This window comes from Nycticebus coucang, chromosome 7 (genome assembly GCF_027406575.1).
Source record: "Nycticebus coucang isolate mNycCou1 chromosome 7, mNycCou1.pri, whole genome shotgun sequence".
Lineage (NCBI taxonomy): Eukaryota > Metazoa > Chordata > Mammalia > Primates > Lorisidae > Nycticebus > Nycticebus coucang.
Window position 1 is genome coordinate 53,768,602 of NC_069786.1, and position 24,628 is coordinate 53,793,229.

Below are 24,628 nucleotides of genomic sequence, written 5' to 3' on the forward strand. Positions count from 1 at the left end.
TAAATGTAGGTTAGATGCTGATATAAATAACTTTCTAAGCAATAAGTTTTATTTGCAACAATTTATATCCTTTTTAAAAAATCTCAAAATATCAAGGTGGTACAAATGTTTCTGGTTACATGGATTGCTTTTATAATGCTGAGTCACAGCCATAGGTATGCCCATACCCAAACAGTGTTCATTGTACCCATAAGGTAGGTTTTTGTCTCTCCCTTGCGCTTGATTTCTACAGAGTTTTATGATACTTCTTTCTGTGCACGCATGTGCGCATCAGGTAGTTCCAATTTAATAGTGAGCACATGTGGTGTTTGTTTTTCCATTATTGAGATTCTTCACTTAGAATAATGATCTCCATTTCTACCCAAATTATTGGAAAAGGCATTGACTTATCCTTTTTGTTTTTTAATGCCTGAGTAGTACTCTATAGTGTCCATATACCACATTTTGTTAATCCACTCACAAACTGATGGGCACTTGGGTTTGGCTCCACATCTTTGCAATTGTGAAATGTGCTGCAATAAACATTTGAGTACAGGTGTCTTTTTGATAAAAATGACTTCTTTTCTTTGGGTAGATACCCAATAGTGGGATTGCTGGATCAAATTGTAGCTCTACTTTTAGTTCCCTGAGGGATCTTCAAACTGTTTTCCACAGAGGCTGTACTAATTTGCAGTCTCACCAACAGTGTATAAGCAGTCCCTTCTCTCTGAATCCATGCCAGCATCTATTGCTTTTGGACGTTTCATTAAAAGCCATTCAAATTGTGGTAACGTGATTATCTCGTTGTGGTTTTAATCTGCATTTCCCTGATGATTAGTGACATTGAACTTTTGTCATATGTTTATTGGCCATTTGGGGGTTTATCTTCTTTTGAAAAGTTTCTGTTCATGTCTTTTGCCCACTTTTTAATGGGGCTGTTTGTTTTTTTTTTTTCTTGCTGGTGGGCTTTGCAGATTCTGTTTATTAGCCTTTTATTAGATATATAGCATACAAATATTTTCTCCCATTCTGTAGGTTGTCCATTTTCTTTTCTTCTTCTTCTTTTTTTTTTTTGAGACAGAGCCTCAAGCTGTCACCCTGGTTAAAGTGCCATGGTATTACAGTTCACAGCAACCTCCAACTCCTGGGCTCAGGAGATTCTCTTGCCTCCACCTCCCAAGTAGCTGGGATTACAAGTGCCCGCCACAACGCCCGGCAGCTGTCGTTGTTTGGTGGGCCTGGGCTGGATTCGAACCCGCCAGCTCAGGTGTATCTGGCTGGCACCTTAGCTGCTTGAGCCACAGATTCAAGCAGGTTGAACCAGGTTGTCCATTTTCTCTGGTGATTGTTTCTTTAGCTGTGCAGAAGCTCTTTAGTTTAATGAAATCTGATTTATTTATTTTTGTTGTTGCAACAATACTTCCCCTATTTGATACTACTTCTGAACCATGACATGTATGCATCACCATGATGGGCTCTTTTGGCCAATGAGTATTTTCCTTCTAAATCCTTTTCCACTATAAATGGTAAATGTTAAAAACATACTCCCCCACAAAAGAGATTACAATGGAAAGGCTTATGGTGTGGAGATAGATCTGGTGAAAAAGAAATGTATAACTATCCTCAATATTCAAATTGTTGTCAAGGAAAAGAAGGTTTACATTTATTTCACATGATCTCCGGCAATAAAAGGAGGATCAATATGTGAAAGCTACTGGAGATAGATCTGGGCTTACCATCAAAAAATAAAGAAAAGAACAAAAAATGAAAGGTGAAATGTACTATCCTGGAAGATAGAGAATTCAACATCAGATGATGTATATTCACTTAGGATGTATGAACACTTAGTGGCAAAGTAGAAGAAATTTAAACATTAAAACCATTGAATTAGCTGACTTTTAAGATTTAAGATCTTTAATGATTAGCCTTGACAATTTTGAAATGGCATTGCTTTCTTTGTTGAAAATAAAAAGCTAAACATAAATAACCAAAAGAATGAGGCAATTCTTATTCCTCTAGTTTAACTAGAATTAAGACAAGTGTGGCTCATTCAACTACAACAAATTAAGGCCCTACCATTTTCCTAGTGGCAATTTACCCTAGCTTTATTATCCCTCTTAATGAATATTTATTGAGATTGAGTTGCCTACACTACCAGATCTGAGGGCATGTATGGTAGCAAAGACAGATTCAAATTTCACTTCCACTGAATTTACTGTAGTTTACTGGAAAAGATAAAAATGTAACAAGTTATTGCAATAAAAAAATGAGTGCTCAGATTGCTCAGGTAAAGGGTATTGTGATAATTTTCAAATATAATCATAGATTCTTTGAGTCTCTTACTGAGAGCTGGGTCTAAATTCCCTCCACTTGAATCTAGATGGGGCTTATAACTACTTTGACTAATAGATAAAATGGAAGTAACTGAAAAGTCATAATTTCTTCTGCCTTCTTTGTTGGAAATTGAGCTTCTGGAGCCTGGAGGCATCATTTAGGAAGTACAGCTCCCCTGTGGCCCACCATGCCTTGAAGAAGCCATGGAGAGACTATGGAGCTTTATTTTATCTGTTGATTGTTTCTTTCTCCATGGAGCTTCATGGAGAGACTATGCATAGTCCCAGTTGATAGTTCCCAGCCATGCGTTGCTTTCTAATCATCTCAGCCCAAATGAAAGAAGTCATCAGATTATTCCCATTCAAGTCTTTCTAGCTGAAACTCCAGACATTATGGAGCACAGACCAACTATCTTCTTCATGCCCTATCCAAATTCCTGACCTAGTGAATCCATGAACATAATAATAACACCATTGCTGACTTATGCCAATAAATTATGGAGTGGTTTGTTTGTGACAACAGTTCATTTCAACAGGCACCATGAAAACATAAATTAAGAAGACCTAACGATATTGGGAAAACTGGGTAACTGTATAAAGAATAATAAAACTAGACCCCCTGTCTGTCTCCATACACAAAAATCAAATAAAAATAGTTTAAATATGTGAATAAAATATCTGAAACTATAAAACTACTAGAAGAAAACATTGGAAAAATTCTCCAAAACATTGGTCTGGGCAAACATTTTTTTGTGTAAGAGCTACCTCAAAAGCATGGGAAACCAAAGCAAAAATAGGCAACTGGGATTGAATCAAGCTAACGAGATTCCGCAAGGCAAAGGAAGCGATCAACAAAGTGACGAGACAACCCACAGAATAAAGGAAAACATTTGCAAACTACCCATCTGACAAAGGATTGAAAACCAGAATATATAATATGCTCAAACAACTGAAGAGCCAAACAAAAGAAAAACAAACACAAAAACCACACAAATACTCCAATTTAAAACTGGGCAAAAGATCTGAATAGGCATTTTGCAAAAGAAGACATACAAATGGCCATAAGTATATGAAAAATGGTCAACATCAGGAGTCATCAGAGAAATGCAGATCAAAACTACAATGTGATATCAGCCTGGTTAAATGGCTTTTATCAAAAAGACAGGCGATAATGAATACTGGCAAATAACATGTAGGAAGGGGAACTTTCTCACACTGTCGGTGGGAATGTAAAGTAGTATAACTACTGTGGAGAACAATATGGAGGTTCCTAAAAAAACTAAAAACAGAACCATCATGTGATCCAACAATTCCACTACTGTGTATATATATATCCAAAAGAAAGGAAATCAATATATCAAAGAGATATCTCCACTCCCATTTTTATTACAGCAGTATTCATAGAGGCCAAAAATGTAGAATCAACCTATATGGCCATCAGTGAATACATGGATAAAGAAAATATGGCATATAGTGTACAAAATGGAATATTATTCAGCCATAAAAAATGAAATCCTGTCATTTGCAGCAACATGGATGGAACCGAAGGCAGTCATGTTAAGAGAAATAAGCCAAGCACACAAAGACAAATATGTTCTCACTCGTATGTGGAAATTATAAAAGTGGATCTCATCAAGTTAGAGAGCAGATCAGTAGTTACTAGAGGCTGGGGAATGGGAGAGGGAGGGAAGTACGGGGGTAAAAAATAATGTAAATGTAATTATTACCACTGAGCCCTATACTTAAAAATGATAAAGATGATAAATTATAGATGTATAATTTGCATCAATAAAAAATAAATTTAAAAAAAGAAATAAGACCTAAGTTTGCCAAATGGCCAAGGGATACATGTTTGAGGAAGCCACATGTGAGCAGAGACATGAAGAAGGAGTAGCAGTGGCCACAGGAGAGCTCCCGGGAGAAGAGACACGACGGCCCTGTGGAGGCAGGGAAATCCCGAGGCCCGGGCAGAGCACAGCAGTCTGTGGGGTGGGTGGGCAGGAGTCAGTGAGAAACTAAAGAGCTAAGCAGGGTCTGACCAGGCTTGTCCCGTAAGCAACATGGAGGCAACTGAACTTTACCCAAAGTGTGCGGAAAAACCATCAAAGGGTTTTTGGTTTCAGAATAATGTGACTGGATGTGTTTGCACTGGAGGCAAGGCTGAAGGAGGGAAAAGCTAGCTGTGCTTCAGGCAGGAGAGGAGGGGGGCCCACCAGGGTGCTAGCACAGAGGATCAATATTTCAAAGGTAAAGCTGTAGGATTTAATAAGCCTTTGGCTGTAGGAGCGAGTAGTGAGAAAGGGAGGCATCACCTAGGCTTCTGACAGGGCAGCAAGTTGAGCAAGCGCTGGTGTCATTAGTGGAAAGGACACACTGGCGGAAGAACAGGTTGGGGGAGCACTTAACAGCCCCACCTGTGGCATTGAGAACATGAAGTTCCAGAGAGACAGAGCCTTGGAGGCAGCTGGCTAGACATCACAGATGAGGAGGGTACAGGGAGAAATTACATCACCACGTGTCTTCTACTCTAGGCATTTATGTATGCTGTTTCCTTTAATTCTGATGACAGCCATGTGGGAGTGTTCAGGGAAAATGGGTTAAATTGACCAAGGTCATATGAGGTAGAGGTAGAAAGTGGTAAGGTAGGGATTTCTACCCAGATCTTCCTACTCCATGTCACAACACATTGCCCCCCTTTCATGTTAAAAAAAAATATCACAATGCCACACGACCATCTTTAGATGTGGAAGGTGGCAAAAATCAACATTTGGGAATGCCTCTCCAATCAGGTGGGTGATCGGAACAGCTAATGGTTTTGAATAGAGTAACTAATAGAAAGCTGCCCAGCTAGTCCAAGCTATGGTACAGAGAGCAGTGCCACTTGGCCCTATGACATAGTGGGTTCACTGGTGCCCTGGTATATTATGGACAACTAGACTGTTGTATAGAGCATGTTCTGTATAGTACATTGTAGATTCTTGTATAGCACAGACCCTTTGAGTTCTGCAGCATGTTCATGCCTTCTTGGTAAGATACAATTTTTCTTCTAAGATAGAGCTTTTGCATAACTCTTGGGCCCTGGGAACCACTGTGCTAACTATCATTTGTCAAGGAAGTACAGCATGATAGGCATTGTCGTAAGTGCTCCCATGTTTTTTTTTTTTGTAGAGACAGAGTCTCACTGTACCGCCCGAGGGTAGAGTGCCATGGCATCACACGGCTCACAGCAACCTCCAGCTCTTGGGCTTACGCGATTCTCCTGCCTCAGCCTCCCGAGCAGCTGGGACTACAGGCGCCCGCCACAACGCCCGGCTATTTTTTTGTTGCTGTTTGGCCAGGGCTGGGCTTGAACCCATCACCCTCGGTATATGGGGCCGGCGCCCTACTCACTGAGTCACAGGCGCCACCCCCATGTTTTAATGTATTTATTCTTTACAACAACCATATGAGGTAGGTATTATTTTTTTACCTCCATTTTATAGACAAGGGTTGGACTCCTGACTATAACACACCAGGTGACAATGAGACTCTATCTATTCACAAGGAGTTGGGCGTCAATGAGCTACCTGGCCATAAATCTATCTGGGAGTGCCTAGCAGTACTGACGCATGAAATCAAAGTGGACTGGGCCTGAAAACACAGGTAGTTTGCACAAATAGGGGGCTAACACCCCCAGCATGCCACTTCTGTCACACCAACATCCCTCCGCTACCCTATACTGATGGCCTATAGGGCATCTCGATGACTAGCTGCCTGGGGAAGGGAAGGATGAGCCAGTTTTACAGCTGGGTCTACACATATGCTGGCCCCAGACAGAAGTAGCCTGCTGTGATTGATAGATGTGCTGCTCAGAACTGCCCCTGAAAGCGGGTGGAGAAGGGAAATTTTCCATGTGGGTCTAATTATCTCAATGTTCACTTTACATGAAATGAAGGATTAGTGACTGGAACATATTAGGTACTTGATAAATCTTGTTAAGCAAATGAATAAATGATGGATTAATAACACTTCATGGGAAACAGCTAAAGGAATAACACTGGTGAATTTGTGACAAAAATACTCAGAAAGATTATATGAAGGGGTCTGTTGGAACTGGCCCAGAGTGTACAAATACTATATGGAGGTGGTTTTAAAGAGTCTGGTGGAAGAGATGAGCTTCTTCCCCAGTGTAGAGAGTGGGCTGTGAGACAGCAGAGCCCTCACAGCCTGGGGAACACTCAGAGAACAAACACCCAACTGCTTCTCCTCCGTTCCGAAACAGCCATTTTCCTTTCTTCCTGCTCCCTCTGCCAAAGTCACATAGCCCTTTTTTTCTATAGTTAACTATGCAGAGATCCTTGCCATCTCTCCCTTCTTTCACCTTGTCATATGCTAACAAAGTTGAGTAGTAACCACTAAGTCACACAGTTTTTCCTTTGTTTTGTTAACTAGGCTGAGATCCTCATGAAGTTGAGCAGAAGGCATGGACAAGATGATTTGTCTTTATTAAAGTCATTTACACTTTTATATTGTACTGTAAGACCACAACTATGTCTTTCGTTTATGCTACTTCCCCATTTTGTCTATGTTACTTCCCCCTGAACAACCCTGTAAAGATACTATAAAATAAAGCTGATTTTGTGCTTTGGTGCTGGCTGTAGCTATCAACTCAGTCAGTCCTCCCAATCCTTTGTTTTCTTCTCTTCTCTTATGCTGTATTTTTCTCAGTGCCCGCCAATTCCACTCTGGTTCACTCCCCTTCGCCACACTGGTTCGCGACACCCCAGCAACCAGGCACTTGCTCCCTGAGCTCATGATAAAATGCTGCTACTAGAGGGAAGAGAAGCTGTGCATTGCTCAACTACACAGATTGCCCTTAAGGCTAATCTGGCTATCGACACTGAACCCTTGGCCTGGTATAATACCTCAAGAGAATTAGCCAGCGTTTGCCAGTTACAATCTTATCTTGCATCCTTCCTATATCATGGGAAAGGCAGAAAGAGAATTTAGATTTTCTTTCCTTACACCCCATGTTTGTGCAACTGTGCACTCCTAGAATCTCACAGGACAGGGCTTCTTCCTAAGGAAGTTCCTTTACTGCATAAGAAGTAATGATCTGAAGCACAGGGATTCATGACATCACCCAGAGTCGCTGTCCTCAGAAAGCAGTGGAATGACTTGAACTGAAGACCCAGTCACAGCATGAGTTAGGAGACATTTTATGAGGTTGAGTGCTGCCTTACAGGAGGCGGTTTTGCCCTGATTAGTGAACAATATATGGTCCTGTTCTCATAAAGCCAGAATACACACATAGATGGACAAATAAGTGGGAATGGTGCTTTTCATAATTAAACCTAATGACCCATTTACAAAATCTCTGTTTCTCATCCTTGCAACTCTAGGCTCTGCTGGTTTTTAGCTTCTAATGCTTCCACCAAGAGGAAAACAGTGGTTACACTGAATTAAGATCTGATGCGGGTGTTTGCCTTTTGGGATTTATCATACCACTAAGCAAACAGGCAGAAAAGAGGATTACGGTGTTGGCTGGAGCAATTGATCTATCAAAGAGAAATAGAACTGCTGTTACTTAATAGAGGCAGGGAAAAGCAGACGACACCCAAGGGATTTCTAGGACACCTACAATTGCATGCCCAGTAACAGAAGTCACCCTATACAAGCAAGTCCTTCAGACATTAAGGTAGGAGTCGACCAATTGTGTAAAGAACCTCTCAGCCAAGATATTGACTGACTACAAAGGACATATGACAAAATATTATAAATGTGAATTATGATCTTGACTATTTACCAAAGCACAAACCATTTACAGAAAGGTGTTCATCTTTGATCTGCTGCCACACACACATACACACACACACAAACCCACACAAATTTTCTGTGTACCTCCTTTACCTCTTTTTCTTGCTATTTTATATGAGCTATTGTTATTGGCAGCAAACTTTGAAATGTAGTTCATAGGTCATGGACTATTGAGATGGATCATGAGAAGACCAGAGGACTAAAGGACAAAAAGATATCACCTCGAATCTTGGATTTGGAGCTGGAGGCTGTAACAAATGAGACTTTCAGTTGATTCCCTTTGGGAAAAGGAGTGAACCTTGTTTTGGGTTGTACAAGATAAACTTACACAATATTAGGCGAAAGGGAACTTTCTGGTGGTTGAAGTTTAGAAAGAAGGGTACATGTTGATTTTTTCAACTGAAGTTCTGAACTGTAGGAGGCAGTCCCTTTCTTTTTCTTTCTTTTTTTCTCAGTTTCTTAGTGCCCTTCTTCTTTAAGAAATCCCCACCATTAGGTGGTGCTCAATGCTTGCTCCTAGCCTCCCTTGCAGCTAGAGCATGAGCGTGTGACTTGAGGTCAGCCCAGCAGATGCTTTCCTTGGGAGTCAAGGATGAAAAAAAAATAGGGCCTATGCAGGAACATGAACAAAGACAGCTCTGCCAGCAGAGAAGCCCAGAGTAGCATGATAGCAGAAAGGAGGGAAGCCACGGCACCTAGCTGTCAGTGGTTGGACTTGACCAGATAATTCTGTGGAAGGAGCTACATTCCAGTCCTGACTCATTTCTGTCATCTCAACCTCCCTTACTCTCAATTGTTCTCTAAATTTGGGTCTGCAGCCTTATTGATGATTCTGTAAGCTACTCAAATATTTCAGTGAAATCTTTTCATTGAAAATTTAATTAGAAATTATTTCTTCTGTTTAAAAATGAGGTGCTTTCTAAGATTTCTCCCAACTTAAAATTATAGGACAATATAAAATTCATATTCAAATATATAAAGAAAATAATCTATATTCCAAATAGGTTCCATTCAGTAATTTTTAAATTCTTATTTAATATTAATATCACCAGATAGCTTTGTATGTGTGTGTATGTGTGTATTTTTTCTTTCAGGGGTAGTTCCAGACAAAAGATAAGCATCAAGTGCTTGCAACTCCATTGTTTCTATCATAGCAGTGGATTTTGTAAAAACTACTATTACATTTCGCCCAATGGCTTTATACTGCTTCCTTTATTTAACCACACCCCCTAGGTTTCTCCCTCCCTAGCCCTGCAGCTTTGTAAAATCCTTGTAAAGTTTAAGTCTGAAAGGTCAGTATTTCATTACCTAAAAGTGCTTAGTAAAACTCCCTAGCTAAGAGGTTAGTAATAAAGAATATGATGGCTGCCTCCCCTTCACTCACAAATACTGTATGAGGCGCTGGAGGACACGGCGTCCCTTTGTTGCTTAGGAAGCCCAGTTACCTCTACTACATGTAGGTATAACGTAGAACAAGAGCAAGGGAATGTGGTTTCAAAACAACATACTGCCCAAAGAGAAACTTCCAAATACTGTAGCACTAATTATGGACTCATTTAAAAGTCTGTACCACTGGAGAAGAGAATTTGAGATTATTGATTCTGAAAAAGACCGTAGCATCTAGATGTCGCATTTGGAATTATAGCATCTGTGGTCACTTTACTGGTGCATATGTGTGAAAGAAAAATAATGATAAGCACTAAAGAGATATAATCATTCTCATTTTACGTAAAAGTACATTCGAAAGGGTTTCTGGATGTTCTCCAACCTCTTCCAAGCACATACCTGCTGAATTCCATTTTTTAACCTGAACAAGCAACCGCAACAGGTCAAACATACAGCACAAAATTAGAAGGTTTTTTAATGAGACAAGATTTAACATACAGCACAAAACCAGTAGCTTTTTTAATGAGCAAAGATTTCTAAAATCAAAGTTGTAAACAATAAAGTAAAAGTAGACCAAACTACTAAACAAAAGGCATGCTTCGATTGCCCATGGCTTGAAAGGGCCCATGGATGTGCAGCCAACTTACTACATCAGGAGCTAAATCATCATCCAAGACCTCTGGAATGACCCTCAGCTGTGTCTCGTCTCTACCCAGCTGGTGCTCCGTCTGCCCACTGGCACAAGCTTGTTTGTTCATTTTCACATCAAAAGGGCTATACATTGTTTTGTCCATAAATTTCTTTGCATTGCTCTGTCAATCTGCTTGCTCAGCTAAGCTCCATTCAAGAACTACCACAATCATATCCAAACACAGCCCTCCCCCCACATTTATGTTATAATAATGAGCAGGTTATAAGTGTTATTATTATTATTTTAGACAAAGTTACCTCAATGAGTTGGAAGACAGAATGTTGGCCACGAATGAGATTCCTTTCAGTCTTTTAAATTAATGCTAATTTACAAAGCATTTCTAATATACATATCAAACACAAAACAGACAGTACCTACTTAAACTATATTTGTTTTTATGGCTCACAGTGGTCTACATCATTTGGCATATCCACTTGGAAGGAGATTTAGTCGATAGAGATTTAATGAACAAGAGCATTCCCACAATTTTGAGAAATCTCATGCTGAGAGGCAAAAATATAACAAATGTTTATGAAATTAAGTCACTTTACTAAACATATTCTTTAAAACTCTCAGATGTTAGACTGTGAACCCACTTTAAGATGTCCTTAACATCTTCCAATACAACTGCAGAAATTTGCACATTGTTAAGAAATGACATGGAAAATAGTAACATCTGGTTTTGCTACTTAGAAAATGTAGTAACTGTCAATTCCCCGACATTGGCAAGCACCCCAAAACCCACACTAGACTAGCAAAGCCAATTTAGTGTTAGGAAGACAGCTGGCTTTATTTGTTTTCTTCCCAAATGGTATCAACATCTTAAACTTCAAATGTTTACCATTTTATAGTACAGAAAAATGCTGTTTTGGGGGGGTGGGGGGGTGGGTTAGGGATTACTAAAAACTAGAGTTTTTACTATAAAAAACAATGTTTTCTCCACTAAATTTGCCCAACTGAGTGCTTAAAGAAAAATATGCATAATTTTGCTTGACAAGCATTTTTAGAATTGATAAACTCCTCTGTGAATGTAAAGTTTCAACTACATGACTTCTCTGGACCATTTCAGTAAGGGTGCAACATTGAGAAAAGAGAAATTATGGGCATTTGTACAAAAACTGGGATCTTCTCAAGAACCCAATAGGTTATTTGGGACCCATACTTTAGAAAGTGTAGCAAAAATTCAGTATAATGTTGCTCAAGCTTTGCTGTACTTGAGTATCCCTGAGAATTTTCAGAAAATGCTGGTGTCAGGTTCCCACCCTAGAAACTGATTTAATTGGTCTGGGGTCAAGCCTGAGCATCAGGACTTGCAAAAGCTCCCCAGGTGATTCTAATGTAGCAAAGACTAGAAGAACAACTGCCCTGGTATTACCATTAGCATGGTCTGATAATGTTCTTAGAATCCTTACCATCATTTGTTGCTTGTACCCAGCTTCCTCTTGATACTCTTATAGTTTGATTAGCATATTAACTTTTACAGACATTTTGCATTACTTTCTAATTTGCCCATTGAGTTGAAGCCCACAGCTAGACAGTCAGTGAAACTGAAAACGTAACCTTTAGTAAGTACCCCAGTATCAATCAATTTGTTGTTAGGACATCAAACATGAAATGAAAACTACTAGAAATTAGGTAATAAAAACACGATATTTCAAACCTTGGAGAATGTGGCCAAAGATCAACAGGAAAAATAACTATAGCTAAATGAATTCATTCAAAAATAAAAGAAATTGCAGAAAAGCTAACTAAAGCTTTCAACCCAAGAGGCCAAAGACAGGTCAATAATATTCAAGGCCATGCTTCTTTCTTTGTCTTCCCTCAGTCTTCCTCCCTAATACAGGAGTCACCAAATCTAACTAATTTAAATACTTCATAAACACCTGTCAGCTTTTGTACCACCCCTTCATCCCACTGCCACTTCCTTAGTTCAGATACTTCTCACAGAGCTTACTGAAGGAAACTTAAAACTGGTTTCTTGGTCATCTATTTCTATCCATTCCAAAGTAACTTCACCAGAAAAAAACTATGAAATTTTCTAAAAGACTTAAGAGAAGTCTAGAATTCCCGAAGCATGATCCTAGGTTGGCGTTAACAGCTCTCCTTGACAAAATTTCAATAAAAAAGAAATTAACAGAATTTTTAGGTGAAATTTGACATAAGAATAGCTAAGATATTTTTGAAAAGAACAATTGTTCTACTAGATAGCAAAACAAGATAATTAAAACAGCATGGTATTGATGCAGAAATATAAATATAGATCAGTTTTTGTTTAATCTAATCAAGAGTCCATATGTATATTAAAGCATAATTAGAAATATAACATATAATAAAGGTGACATTTTAAGTCAGTGGGTAAGGATGAATCATTAAATAATTGGTGTTGAGATAGCTGGCTATCAATTTAGAACAATTTAGTTCATATCATTCATGAAAATAAGTTCCAGATGGTTAAAAAACTAAATTTTAGAAGAAACAGGAATAATATATAATGTTTTAAAAGAACTAGGTATTTGTATTTGCAGGGTACCATGTAGCATTTTGAAGTTCATGCTTTACAAAATGATGCCTAATTAGGGATACAACTGGGGTATGACATTCAGCTTTGTCTCTGCTTGTTAAGCTGAGTGCCATGGTTCAGAAGAGGAGCCTTTTTCAAATTTGTCCACTTATTGTAGGAGCTCTATGCACTCTGCCACCAGAAGGGAGCACCTTTTTCTAACTGGCACAAAGACCTTATACCCTAGCAGCATATCAGTAGTAGTTAATAGTAAGCAGGCAATTTATACATACATAAATACCTTTTTTTACATAACAGCTATTATAGACCACATGTTTCCCCCCAAATTCACATGTTAAAGACCATTGAATGCCATGTGATGGCATTTGGAGATGCAGCCTTTGAAAGTGGGGTTCTCATGATGGGACTATTGCCCTAAAAAGAAGAGATCCTAGAGAACTTGTCTCTCTTTCCACCATGTGAAGACAATACGGGAAGGCCAGGAAGAGAGTCTCCACCAGAACCTAACCATGCTGGCACCTTGATCTTGGGTTCTAGCCTCCAAACTGTGAAAAAGTAAATCTCTGTTGTTCAAGTCATACAGTCCATAGGATTTCGTTATGGTAGCTGAAACCAACTGATATGATGACGTCATACTGTTAAATGTACTGGACATTTTGTTGCTGTTGTTCTTAACCCTGGTTTTCACGTACATGCATATGTAGACAATATGTGTGTATATGTGTTAAACATCAGATAACAACGAGGACTTCCAAGAAGGAGATTGCATGAGGGTATTGGGAAAGGGACACTTTTGCTTTAAGTTATTATTCTTTTTTTTTTTTTGTCAGAATTTCCTAATGATTACACATTTTATTTAAAATATTTAAAATGATTGGCTGGGCACGGTGACTCATGCCCGTAATCCTAGCACTCTGGGAGGCCGAGGCAGGTGGATTGCTTTAGGTCAGGAGTTCAAGATAAGCCTGAGTAAGAGCAAGACCCCATCTCTATTAAAAATAGAAAAACTTAGGCAAGAGGATTGCTTAAACTCAAGAGTTGGAGGTTGCTGTGAGATATAAAGACGTCATGACACCGTACCCAGGCTGATAGCATGAGACTATCTCAGGACAAAAATAAATAAATAAAATGATTGAATATTTTGAGAATAAATTATGTTATAGAGTGTCTCATGTTGTGAAAAGTCAATTGATAGGTGTCACTTATATTTGATGGATATTACTATGTTCCAGGCAGTCAGTGTATTACATTCAGTATTTAATTTGGTCCTGAAACAATCCTAAGGAATAGATACTATTTATATGTTTATTGTACAGATGAGAAAACTGAAGCATAGCGAAGTAAAATGACTTATCCTAAAGTTAACTGGCTCTTAAGGACAGAGTCAGGATCTAATGTCAACAACCTGACTCTAGAGGCTACCCTCTTAACTGCAATGGCATGTTGAGAAATGAAAACAGGCAAATAGGAGGTTAGTGAAAACTCTGGCAAAACGATTTCAATAAAATGAAGGAAGCAAAAGACATATTGTAATAGATTGAGAGTGGAAATGTAATCAATAAGTAAAACCAATTGCCATATCTTATTATGTCGAACTGCATGAAATTGCAAATACTCAATTATCTTTGACCTAAAAAGTATAATTTTCATATGGCTCATTCTAATGTATCAGTTTACTGATGAAGGTTGTTTGCAAGAAACATCAACTTAAAAAAGGAAGCAAATGACAGAAGTTTTTAAACCCTCAGGGTTATGTGTGTGTGTGAAGACAAATCTGGAAACTGTTTCAAGCCTTCTTAGTCTGACATGAATAAATACACCTAAAGTTAACATATCAAACACAAGGTTTGTGAGTTGTACTTCAGTAATACAGAAAAATTTTTAACCCATCGACCAAATTTCTTAGCACCATATATAATAGTTAAAAAAGAACCCAATGTCTGGTTACTGTCAAAAGCAAAAGTTAACAGTAATTTTTACATATTGAAGTCCGTCTTCCTAAGTATTTCTATCTACAAATATCACCAAGAGCTTTGTCAAGGTTAAATGACAGATTTTCCCAGGGTCTATTCAAAGAAGAGTTAAGACTACACTTGGTTTCCTGGCTCTCTGTCCTTTTGTACTCTTTTTGCTATCTTGTAATAAGCCTATTTTTTCCCCTGTTATGTAATGCAGATTAATCTGATTTTTCTTTTCTTTTTTCCAATTCAAGTTCTGAGTCAGCTAATCTTGGTAATTACTGAGACAGGAAGCAAAAGACTGAAATGACTCTGTAAGCAAAGAAGCTCCCTGGCTGTGAGGGGTGATTTTATTGGAAGAGTGTCTTCTAATGCAGAGACTACACATCTGTTCTGTTTGTCGCATTCCTTTTAACTCCTATGACTCTCTTTTGTTCTGCTGGGATAGCTATAGACTATCTAATGACCCTTTTGGCCACTGCCTTCACCTCCCCCTTATTTAGTTGTTTGGGAGTTTTGTCTACATCCTTGGTTTAGACCCATGGCCTGTCTTCTCGTGTCCACTTACGTCTTGGTCTGTGCTTGTTCACCGGGGTTCTCATTAGCTGCTTTGCCTCCTAACCACAACCCCTGGCTTTGCTATATTCTTATTTTTCTCAGTGATTATATTCAATTCTCAAATCCTGAGCTACATGAAAAATAATGTGCATTTCACCCAGAAAATTCTTAGGAATGCATAGCATCTATCTGGAACTCCAGATTTACTCAGTGGCCTTGCTGACTGGATTTTGAGATGACTGTCATATGGGTCACAAAGGAAGCTTCATGGGTCCAAGTGACCCTTGTTGTATAAATTGATCATGTCTTCTAAACCATGTTGGTGTTTCCAGGTTAATTCCTAATACAGTAACTTTGGGAAAATAACTTTAATGTCCTTGTGTACTCATACAAAAAACGAGGAGACTGGGCTACTTGATCTCAAATCTTTTCAGTTTTAAAATTATATAATTCTAGGAAATTCTGGGGGTTTTTATGTATGGAGCATACCCTAATTCTGATTTTCTTTTATATTTGGAGCATACCCTAAGTGTATTACAAGGAATAACACACAGCACTGTATTGTGTATTGTCTTCCCCAGCCTTGGTCACAGTAAGTGGATCTCCCTTCTTATTGGAATAATGGTTTCCCCCTTCTGAGTCAAAATATAAAGTCACAGCAGCAGTCAGTGTCATTTCATGTGCACAGTGGGTAATTAAATACCATAAAATCCTCTGAGGGTTTTTAACTAGGAAGCTATCTGAGGAACAAGATGGAAAACTAGAGGTTCATGTATGAATAGGAGAGTTTACAATACATTATAGATATCATTTGACCCATTCATGAATACAAATATTAAAAGAATACATTAGGTGTAGAAAAATGTTCCTCCCAATGTTATTTACCCTGACACACTACAGAAAACTCCATTCAGCACCTCATTATCACACAATTTAAAATTTTCTTTTACCTTTCTCTATCTTTTATCGACTGTTCAGCCATTAATTTCTTCAGTTCTTCTAGACGCCGGAGATCTCGCATTTCCATTTCTTGCCACTTCTGTTCTTTCTTAGCCCAGTATTTTCTTATCTATTGTATAAATGTTACATAAAATTTAAATTAACAACAGATGCGTGAAACTAAGGGTGAAAGCTATCCATTGGTTCATATGACCAAGATGGAATTTAAATGCCACTTCTTCTTTTTTGGTTCTTAGATATGCATATAGCACATTGGCAACAGAAAAATAAATTAAAACACGAAGGTACATGTCCCGAGAAACTGCATGGTTTAACAATTCCTGAATTGGAAATACAACTTGTGCTGAGACCTGAGATTTTAATCTATGGCTAAAATAATTGACTTTCAGAGAGCCACAATAAAAGCATGTTACCATCTCTAAAGTATATGCTCTACCTGTTACTCAAAAATATTTTTATCCTCTTATGGTAATGCAGCTCTTAACAAATATAGCATTAAAACTATTTTTGCTTTAAAAGCATGAGTTTATTTATGCTAATGGACAGCAGGATGTTGAAAGCTTTATGCTTCTGGGGAAGTGGCAGGAGATAGGTGGGAGGAAGGAGGGAAGGAGTCAATTAACAGGGCTATGGTATGCACTAGTGCTGTCTTATGTGGTGAAATAAAGGTCAAGCATTTCAAGAGCAAAGAGGGGAAAGCATTGTTCTTACTAGGCCTGTTTTATTTCCCTTTTCTGGAAATGAAAACAGAATGAGAAAACCGGAAGTACACATGTGCTATGTTCAGGAGGCTGAAACCTTTATGCAGGATTCCCCGATGTCATGAGACAATTGACGTGAATGTTTATTTGACAGAGGCCCATTTGACTACTTTGGCCTGCCATGTTGTGTCTGGGTGAAGACACTGAATTTTGCTGGTGGAAAGCAGAGTACGTCAGTGGCAAGCACCAATGAGTAACGGGTAGCAGAGGGTCTGTTATAGATGCTGGGCTAGTCTCAGCCCCAAATATGGCAGTTACTCTTCTGAGAGAGTGATGGAAATGAAAAGCTAAGTGGTTTTCTGACTTGCCTAGTAACATGTTCTCTGATTTCTAGGAGAACCAAAAGAAGCATCGCAAGAACAACGGCCATGATCATAGCATCTCTAGCCACACCTGCAACATCTACTGAGTGCTCAATGAATAACTGCATGAACTCAACTGACAGTGACATCCACTGCCAGAGTTGACTAAGACCTGAATTTAAGGAGAACAGAGAAGAAGCTAGAAAGTCTCAGCAGCAAAGACGTAGAGTGAGAGAGTGGTTAGGAGCAGGAGAGAGGAAACAGACAGACAAGGAGTATTCTGGAATCCTAAATGATAATTGCTAGGGAATTCTGTTAACACTAGATATGGAAATGTTAGCAATGATTTTATCATCTCCATCTGAGGATTATAAACAATTGTCATTTTATTTTTTTTACTTTTCTGCATCGCCTCATCATTGCAATGGATATGTATTTCTTCCATAATCAGAAAAAGCAAAGCTACTTCAAAAGTAAATTTTGAAAAACACAGATATTGAATTAAAGAGCATTTTTCTCTGAGTTCCAACAGACCAATAATGTTTGCTTACTTCCAGCATTGGCCTTGGTGGCAAGTCAGTGGCTGTTTTGCAGACAATTCCCTGACCAGAAGCAGAGGGACCCCAGCTTGCTGGCATCCCCAGATTAATGATTCCACTTGGTACACTGTCCTGTGCAGGCCTAGAAGTATATAACAGTTGGAGCTTTCTGAAATCTCCAGACCAATCATTTCCATCTTTCACTCTCTGGTACCCTCAACCATTGCTATAGTAAGTTCTCTCTCTCTCTCTCTCTCTCTCTCTCTCTCTCTCTCACCTTCTCATGATTCACTCCTTTACTCCCTCCCAGTGCTTTCTACTGGGCCCTCTATGTTATCAGACATAAAATCACCTACTTTTTCAACATTCACAACAATACTTCCTTTTTTCACTGAAAGTTTCTTGAGTGAAGGATCCTCATATTCTGATGCCCCCATGTGCCATGGGGACTGGGGAATGGTTGGGCATTTTCCTCTGCTACTTTCAGACTACTATGACATCCTCCTAAGGTACAATTCCTTTCCCCTCTGATGATAACACTATTGGGATATATCACCCTCTACCTGTTCTTGTTACTGGCATGTGTGGATTTCCTGGTCATTCCCAAATACACATCAAGAATTCAGATAGACAAATCCTAGCCTTCTCTAGCATACCTGCTTCCACCTTCCTGGGCAATTTCAGCATCTGTCTGATGGCCCTTCCAGCCTGTTCTCTCAATTCCATAACTTTCTCCATTCTAGAAAGCTACCTCCTCCTCCATGATTCTATTATCACTGAAAACAATTCCAATTCCGAAATTCTGAATTATAGCAATAGACTCTGTGACCAGAACCAACCCTGTCCCCTTCCCATTATCCTCTGGGCTCTGGCTCTATAATATTATTCCCCAGGCATAGCCCTCATTCCAATGCTTTGCTAATTAGTATACTTTTCTTCTCTCTCACTAGTCTGCAGAAATTGTGATTTATTGTGTCCAGAGCATAGCATGTACTTAACAACCATTTGATTGATGACACAATTGTACGAACTGATAACCAAGTCTATGATTTCAAAGGACTCTTCAATGATGATTAGCCTTTCTTTTAGGAATTCTTGCTTAATATTCCAAAACCTGTTTCCTATTTCATCTCCACACCTGCTACTACTTCGTCACTTTCATGAGAAGGAACAGAAGCTCAGGCGTCCTCAAACTTTTTAAACAGGGGGCCAATTCACTGTCCCTCAGACCACTGGAGGGCCAGACTATAGTTTAAAAAAAAAACAACTATGAACAAATTCCTATGCACACTGCACATATCTTATTTTGAAGTAAAAAACCAAAACGGGAACAAATACAATCACACCACCTCATGTGACCCCTGTGGCTTTCTTGCTGGCCTGCCCATTAGAGGAGGAGGTGTCCTTCCTTCTGTTTGAGACTAATCCCTCAACTGGGCTGCAGATCCCATTTCCAACTCTACCTTTTCCATAACCTTACTCTGTTTCCACCCCTGTTATACCCTGTTTAACTTCTTGGTGTTTGCAACTTCCTTTTCTTACATGCAAGTAAACACAAATCTCTCTCACAGAATTGTCTTAAAGACTTTCTTTAGACTTTCAAGACTGTAGCACCACACCCTTCACTGTTCCTTTTCAGCCAAGCATCTTAGAATGCTTGATTTTCTCCATCTTTGTATCTCCTCAGGGTATTTCTACCTCTAACTTCCACTTCAGATTCACTGTTCTCACCAGTGACTTCCAAAGAATCAAACTAAATATACTTTCCAATCCTTAGTTTACTTCATGTATGTGTATTTGATTCTATTAACCCTTATTTGTGGTATTAAAACACTATTGACTCTGGCATTCATTTGCTCAACAAATATTTAATGGGTGCATGCCTGAATCCAAAGTCTATGGTAGGGACTTAGGATATGGTGCTTAAAGAGAAATAAGGCCTTTGCTCCATGAAACTGAGACTTGCCAGAATGGAAGAGAGACAACAGAGAATAAATGAGTGAGTGGGATATTATGTGTTGATTAATTTCTAAGAAAAAAACAAGTTGTGTGATGATTTAGAAAACTTTGGGGAGAATTATTAGAAGACGCAGTTTAAATATGTTAAATAGAATATTTGGATGGAATGACATTTCCATAAAAGCAAGCAAGATGAGTGTGAAACACCCATGTGCAGAGAGGGAGGGGACCACTTCAAGAAGAGAGAGTGGTAGGTGCAACAGCATTTGTTGGGAAAGACCTTTCACATTTTGGAGATTGGGAAGAGGGAGGCCAGTGCAGCTGAGGGGGTGATGTGAGTTTAGACTAAAAGTGAGAGTGGAGAGCTGCCTAGGGGCTAGATGGTTAGGGCAGGATTTAGTTCTAGAAACAAAGACCAGCCATTGGAGAGATTAAAGCAAGTGATGACATGATCTGACTTCCATTTTTAAATCAGAGCTCTGGCTATTATGCTGAGCAAGACGGTAGAGGAACTAAGACGAAAGGAAGAGACCAGTTAGAAGGGTGAGGCATAGGTGGTCAGTCAGATTCAGGAAATGCAGACGAGAGTTTCAATCTGAGATGTGCTTTTGAGTGGACTCAGAGTGCTTATTGAGGGATTCAATGTGAAGACTGAAGGAAAGAGGAACCAAGCACATTCCTAGGTTTTTTCTTGAGCAACTGGCTGGACAGTGGTACCAATAAAGGAGATGGGGGGTTGGGACAATAACAAGTTTGGAAAAGGAAGACAAATAAAGAGCTCAATTTTGAGCATGTTCAACATGCTTATAACACCTCTAAGTGGAGAGGCCACACAAACATCCAGAGTACAAATGGCTGGCTCAGGGGGAAATGCAGGGTTGGAGGCCTAAACTAAAGAGAAGTCCACTTAAATGGTATTTGATGCCACAGAAGAGTGTGAGATCTCTAGGAAAATCCTCTAGATTCGCTAGGATGAGAATGTGAACAGAAGAGAGAAGGTGGCCATAGCCTTTCAAGCTTATCTGCTTTTTTCACAGTTTTCTCTACTAGAATGATGTCATTTCCTTTCTCTGCTTGTCAGTCTTACCCAATCTTTAAGAGCAGAACAAATGCCACCTTCTTGAATCTTCTTCTAAACCAGGAAAACCATTAGCTCCACCCTTGACACTCCAATGACCCTCTGCTTAGGGTTTGTTACGCTCCTTTCTTTGTCCTGCCTTGCAATTCCTTAATTCTTTTTCTTGAGGTTCTACCCCTGGATTGTTAACCAATGTATCTGGGTATTTACTACATGCCTAGAATACTCTGCCCCGCCTTGTTGCCTGGCAAATTCCACGTGTTCATCCTTTAATATTCAGTTTTAGCATTGCCTTCTAAGCCTTTCTCCCTTTCTACCTCCCCCAGACATACATAGCCAGGTATATCTTCTAAAGCACTATTTATGTATCCTTAGCATAGCTTTTCCCACATCAATCTGCATCATTTTTCTCTGCATCCCTAGTACCTTCTCTGACACATTATAGGGCTTAATGATCACTGTTAGGTTAGTGGAAGCTTCTTTTGGTCTCTGGTTCAAGAACAACAAAGATGAAAATGGGAGCCAGGCCAGCAGTATTATTTGCAGGATGATAAAGCCTGAACTAAGTACTTCCCTAAGGGCAGTTCCATTTGCTTTTCACCAATTAATAGGAACAAAAACTGTGTATCAAGAGTTATTGGATTTGCAAGCCTCAAATTAAAGTCAAGACTAAGGCTATTTAACTAGCCCTTTGGGACATTCGTTGAGACACAGATTTGAAATGCACTGATTTTTAGATTTTTGAGTGATCATTATAACATTCCAGTGATAGGGGAATCAGAAAGTTAGTGCATATAATGAGATGAATTCAAAGCCTCTTGATTTTCACATGAGGTCTGTAGATAAAGTTTGGTTTTCTAAAAAACAAAACAAGCCCTCATAATCCTTCATCTCCTCTTATGACCTCTTTTGTAATTAGATGCATGATATGTCTTTTCACAGTCCCATATTTTCTTCATTTTTGTAAACTTAAGCCAGTAAAAGTATCAATAAACTGAAGAAACTATTCTCCATATAGCTTTATGAGCCAAAAATAATGCTATGCCATTTTTTCAGTGGATTCAAGATCATTTTTATATTCTCCCTTACTTTTGTAATCTTTCAAATAATTTGCTTCTTATTAAAAGCTAGTAGTAGAGCACCTCAGAGTGTAACTTTAAAAAATACTATACAACCATTAAATTTAGCATGAAATAAAAATGTTTTCCTTCCTTTTTCTTTTTTTTTTGGATGGGTGCCAGGGGAGACAGTTTCATCTGTCACCCTGGGTAGACTGTAGTGGCATCTTCATAGCTCACTGCAACCTCAAACACCTGGGCTCAAGTGATTTTTCTGCCTCAGTTTCCCAGGTAGCTGGGATTACCAGTGCATCACCACCATACCTAGCTAATTTCCTTTTTTTTTTTTTTTTTATAGAGATGGGGTCTTGCTCTCGCTCAGCTGGTCTTGAATTCTTTTTTTTTTTTTTTTTTCAATTGTTGGGGATTCACTGAGGGTACAAAGAACCAGATTACATTGATTGCATTTGTCAGGTAAAGTCCCTCTTATAATTGTGTCCTGCCCCCAAAAGGTGTGTCACACACCAAGATCCCCCACCTTCTCCCTCCTTCCCTGTGTCTGCTCTCCCCTTCCCCCACCCCCCACTGTGTACTAGGTCATTAATTGTCCTCAAATCAGAACTCTTGGCCACAAGTGATCCTCCTACCTCGTCCTCTCAGGGTGCTTGGATTATACTTGGATTACAAGTGTGAGACACCATGCCAGGCCAGAATTCCTTATTTACACATAGAAAGCAGAATTATAATAGGAAAGTAGTTGATCTCACATTTCAACTATCTGGGTGATGTTGAATCTTTGAACAAATAGACTTCAGCACATTGGCGCCAGGTCATTATCTCAAAGGCTTTAATGACTTCTTCAGGAGGAGGCCATAACCCTTAACCAAACTTGAAAAAGATGTGAAATATGAAGTTGAAAATATCCAGTTCCACTCCCCATAAACCATTAAAATAAAGCATATTTATTCCATTTTCTAGATTCTAATTCACTTAGAGAGTTCGCTAGATCATAAAGACTTCCTTTCTAAGGTAGAAAGTAGAATTGTGCTCACCAGAGGCTGGGAAGAGCATAAGAGATGAAGAGAAGTTGGCTCCTGGGTACAAAAATACATCAGATAGAAGGAATAAGTTCTAGTGTTAAATAGACCAACTATAGGTAACAACAATTGTATATTTCAAAACAGCTAGAAAATTTGGAATGTTCTCAACATACACACAAAAATAATAAATGCCTGAAGTGATGGATATCTCAATTACCCTGATACGCACTTTTCAAAATAGCAAATATACCCCAGATTTGCATAATCATTATATCTAATCAATAAAAAAGATCTTCTTCCTACCTTTGACCTAGAGTATGCAACCCCACACTAAAAAAAAATTTAGCATTGTTATATGCAAAAACATAAAAGGACATCTTAATAGGAAAGAATTCATTTTTTACTTTAAAAATTTCCCCACTCATTTCATCTAGATCAGGGGTGGTTATCTGTATCACATAAAATCACCACAAACTGAGTACGACTCCTTTTTCTATATAATCAATTTGACAGTCATCAACATTTTGCTACATAATGTATGAACTTCTGGAAGATAGGAGACATGCTTTATACTATAATATTTATTTATATTTGGTATCACACCTTGCAGAAAAGAGCTCTGCAAGGTATATATTCACCAAACTGATGAAAGGAAAAATAATATAGAAAGGTTGCATTGCCCAAAATACTTTTCTTATTTCAGTTCATATAAATCCAAAATCACCTGGATAGACAATTATGATGCAACTTTTCAATTAGTGAGCCAATTCACTCAGTCCTATAGTGGTATGGAGGCACATTTTATCCCACACAGAAGGGGAACAGGAACTTCTCTCAGCTCATGGATGCCAAATTAAAGGTATTTTATGTCAGAGAAGGGCCCTTATTCACTCCTACCATCAAAACCTTTCAGCCAATTCTTTCTTCTATACTTTTCTTGTATAAAGATCAATATGTGCTTCAAACTAAGACTGGCTTAAGTTTCTGAATAAAAATATGGCCTCAAAAGAATTGCCTTGCATTTGTGGAAAGAGGAAAACTTTCTACATGGAAAGAAACTAGAGCTAAATCTTTGGTTTTCAAAATAGAAAGTCAATGTTGCCATCATCCTACCTGATTATTTGAACTCAGTGGATTTTTTTTTCAGTCCACAATTCAGACTCTTTGCATTTCAGCTACTTATCGGTGTCCTAAACTTGAACATTTTAGCAACCAATCTCCAAGCTGATAAACAAGTTCATCTACCTTTGGCAGGAGGATAAATTGTCATATTCTTTCTGAAGAATAAATAAGAGTAAGAAAACAACCAGCAAGTGACTTATGAATTAAGAAACAAGATTTTAAGGATTCACAGTTAGGGATACATGCAAAGATTTCTATGTAGTTATATCACAGCCTTTAAAGGGTGAAAAGTTAGAAACAATCTGTCACAAATTCTGATAAAACACTACGCAATCACCAAAAATTATGTGGTAGGAAAAAAGGGAAAAATATGTAAGATATATTGAAAAATGGAGAAAAATCAGATTAAAAATAATATATTCAATATGATTTTAGTTAAAAATTATGTGTATCTAGAAATAATGAATGTAAAGATATTATTAATAATTTTGTTTTGGTAATGCTCTTAGGATTTGGGATGATTTTTATTATCTTTTGTACACTTGCTTATAGTTTTCAAATTCTGTACAATGAACATACAAATACTT

At 38.5% G+C, this 24,628-nt stretch overlaps 1 protein-coding gene across 2 annotated transcripts in view; it reads right to left on the minus strand.

The window, feature by feature from the left end:
- The window catches only part of CCDC148 (coiled-coil domain containing 148), a 281,210-nt gene that overhangs the window by 41,526 nt on the left and 215,056 nt on the right, over window positions 1–24,628 (minus strand). For both annotated transcript variants that reach the window (XM_053596444.1, XM_053596443.1), the window contains one exon: window positions 16,173–16,291. In XM_053596444.1, the coding sequence (XP_053452419.1) occupies window positions 16,173–16,291 (119 nt within the window). The remainder of the gene's footprint in view (window positions 1–16,172; window positions 16,292–24,628) is intronic.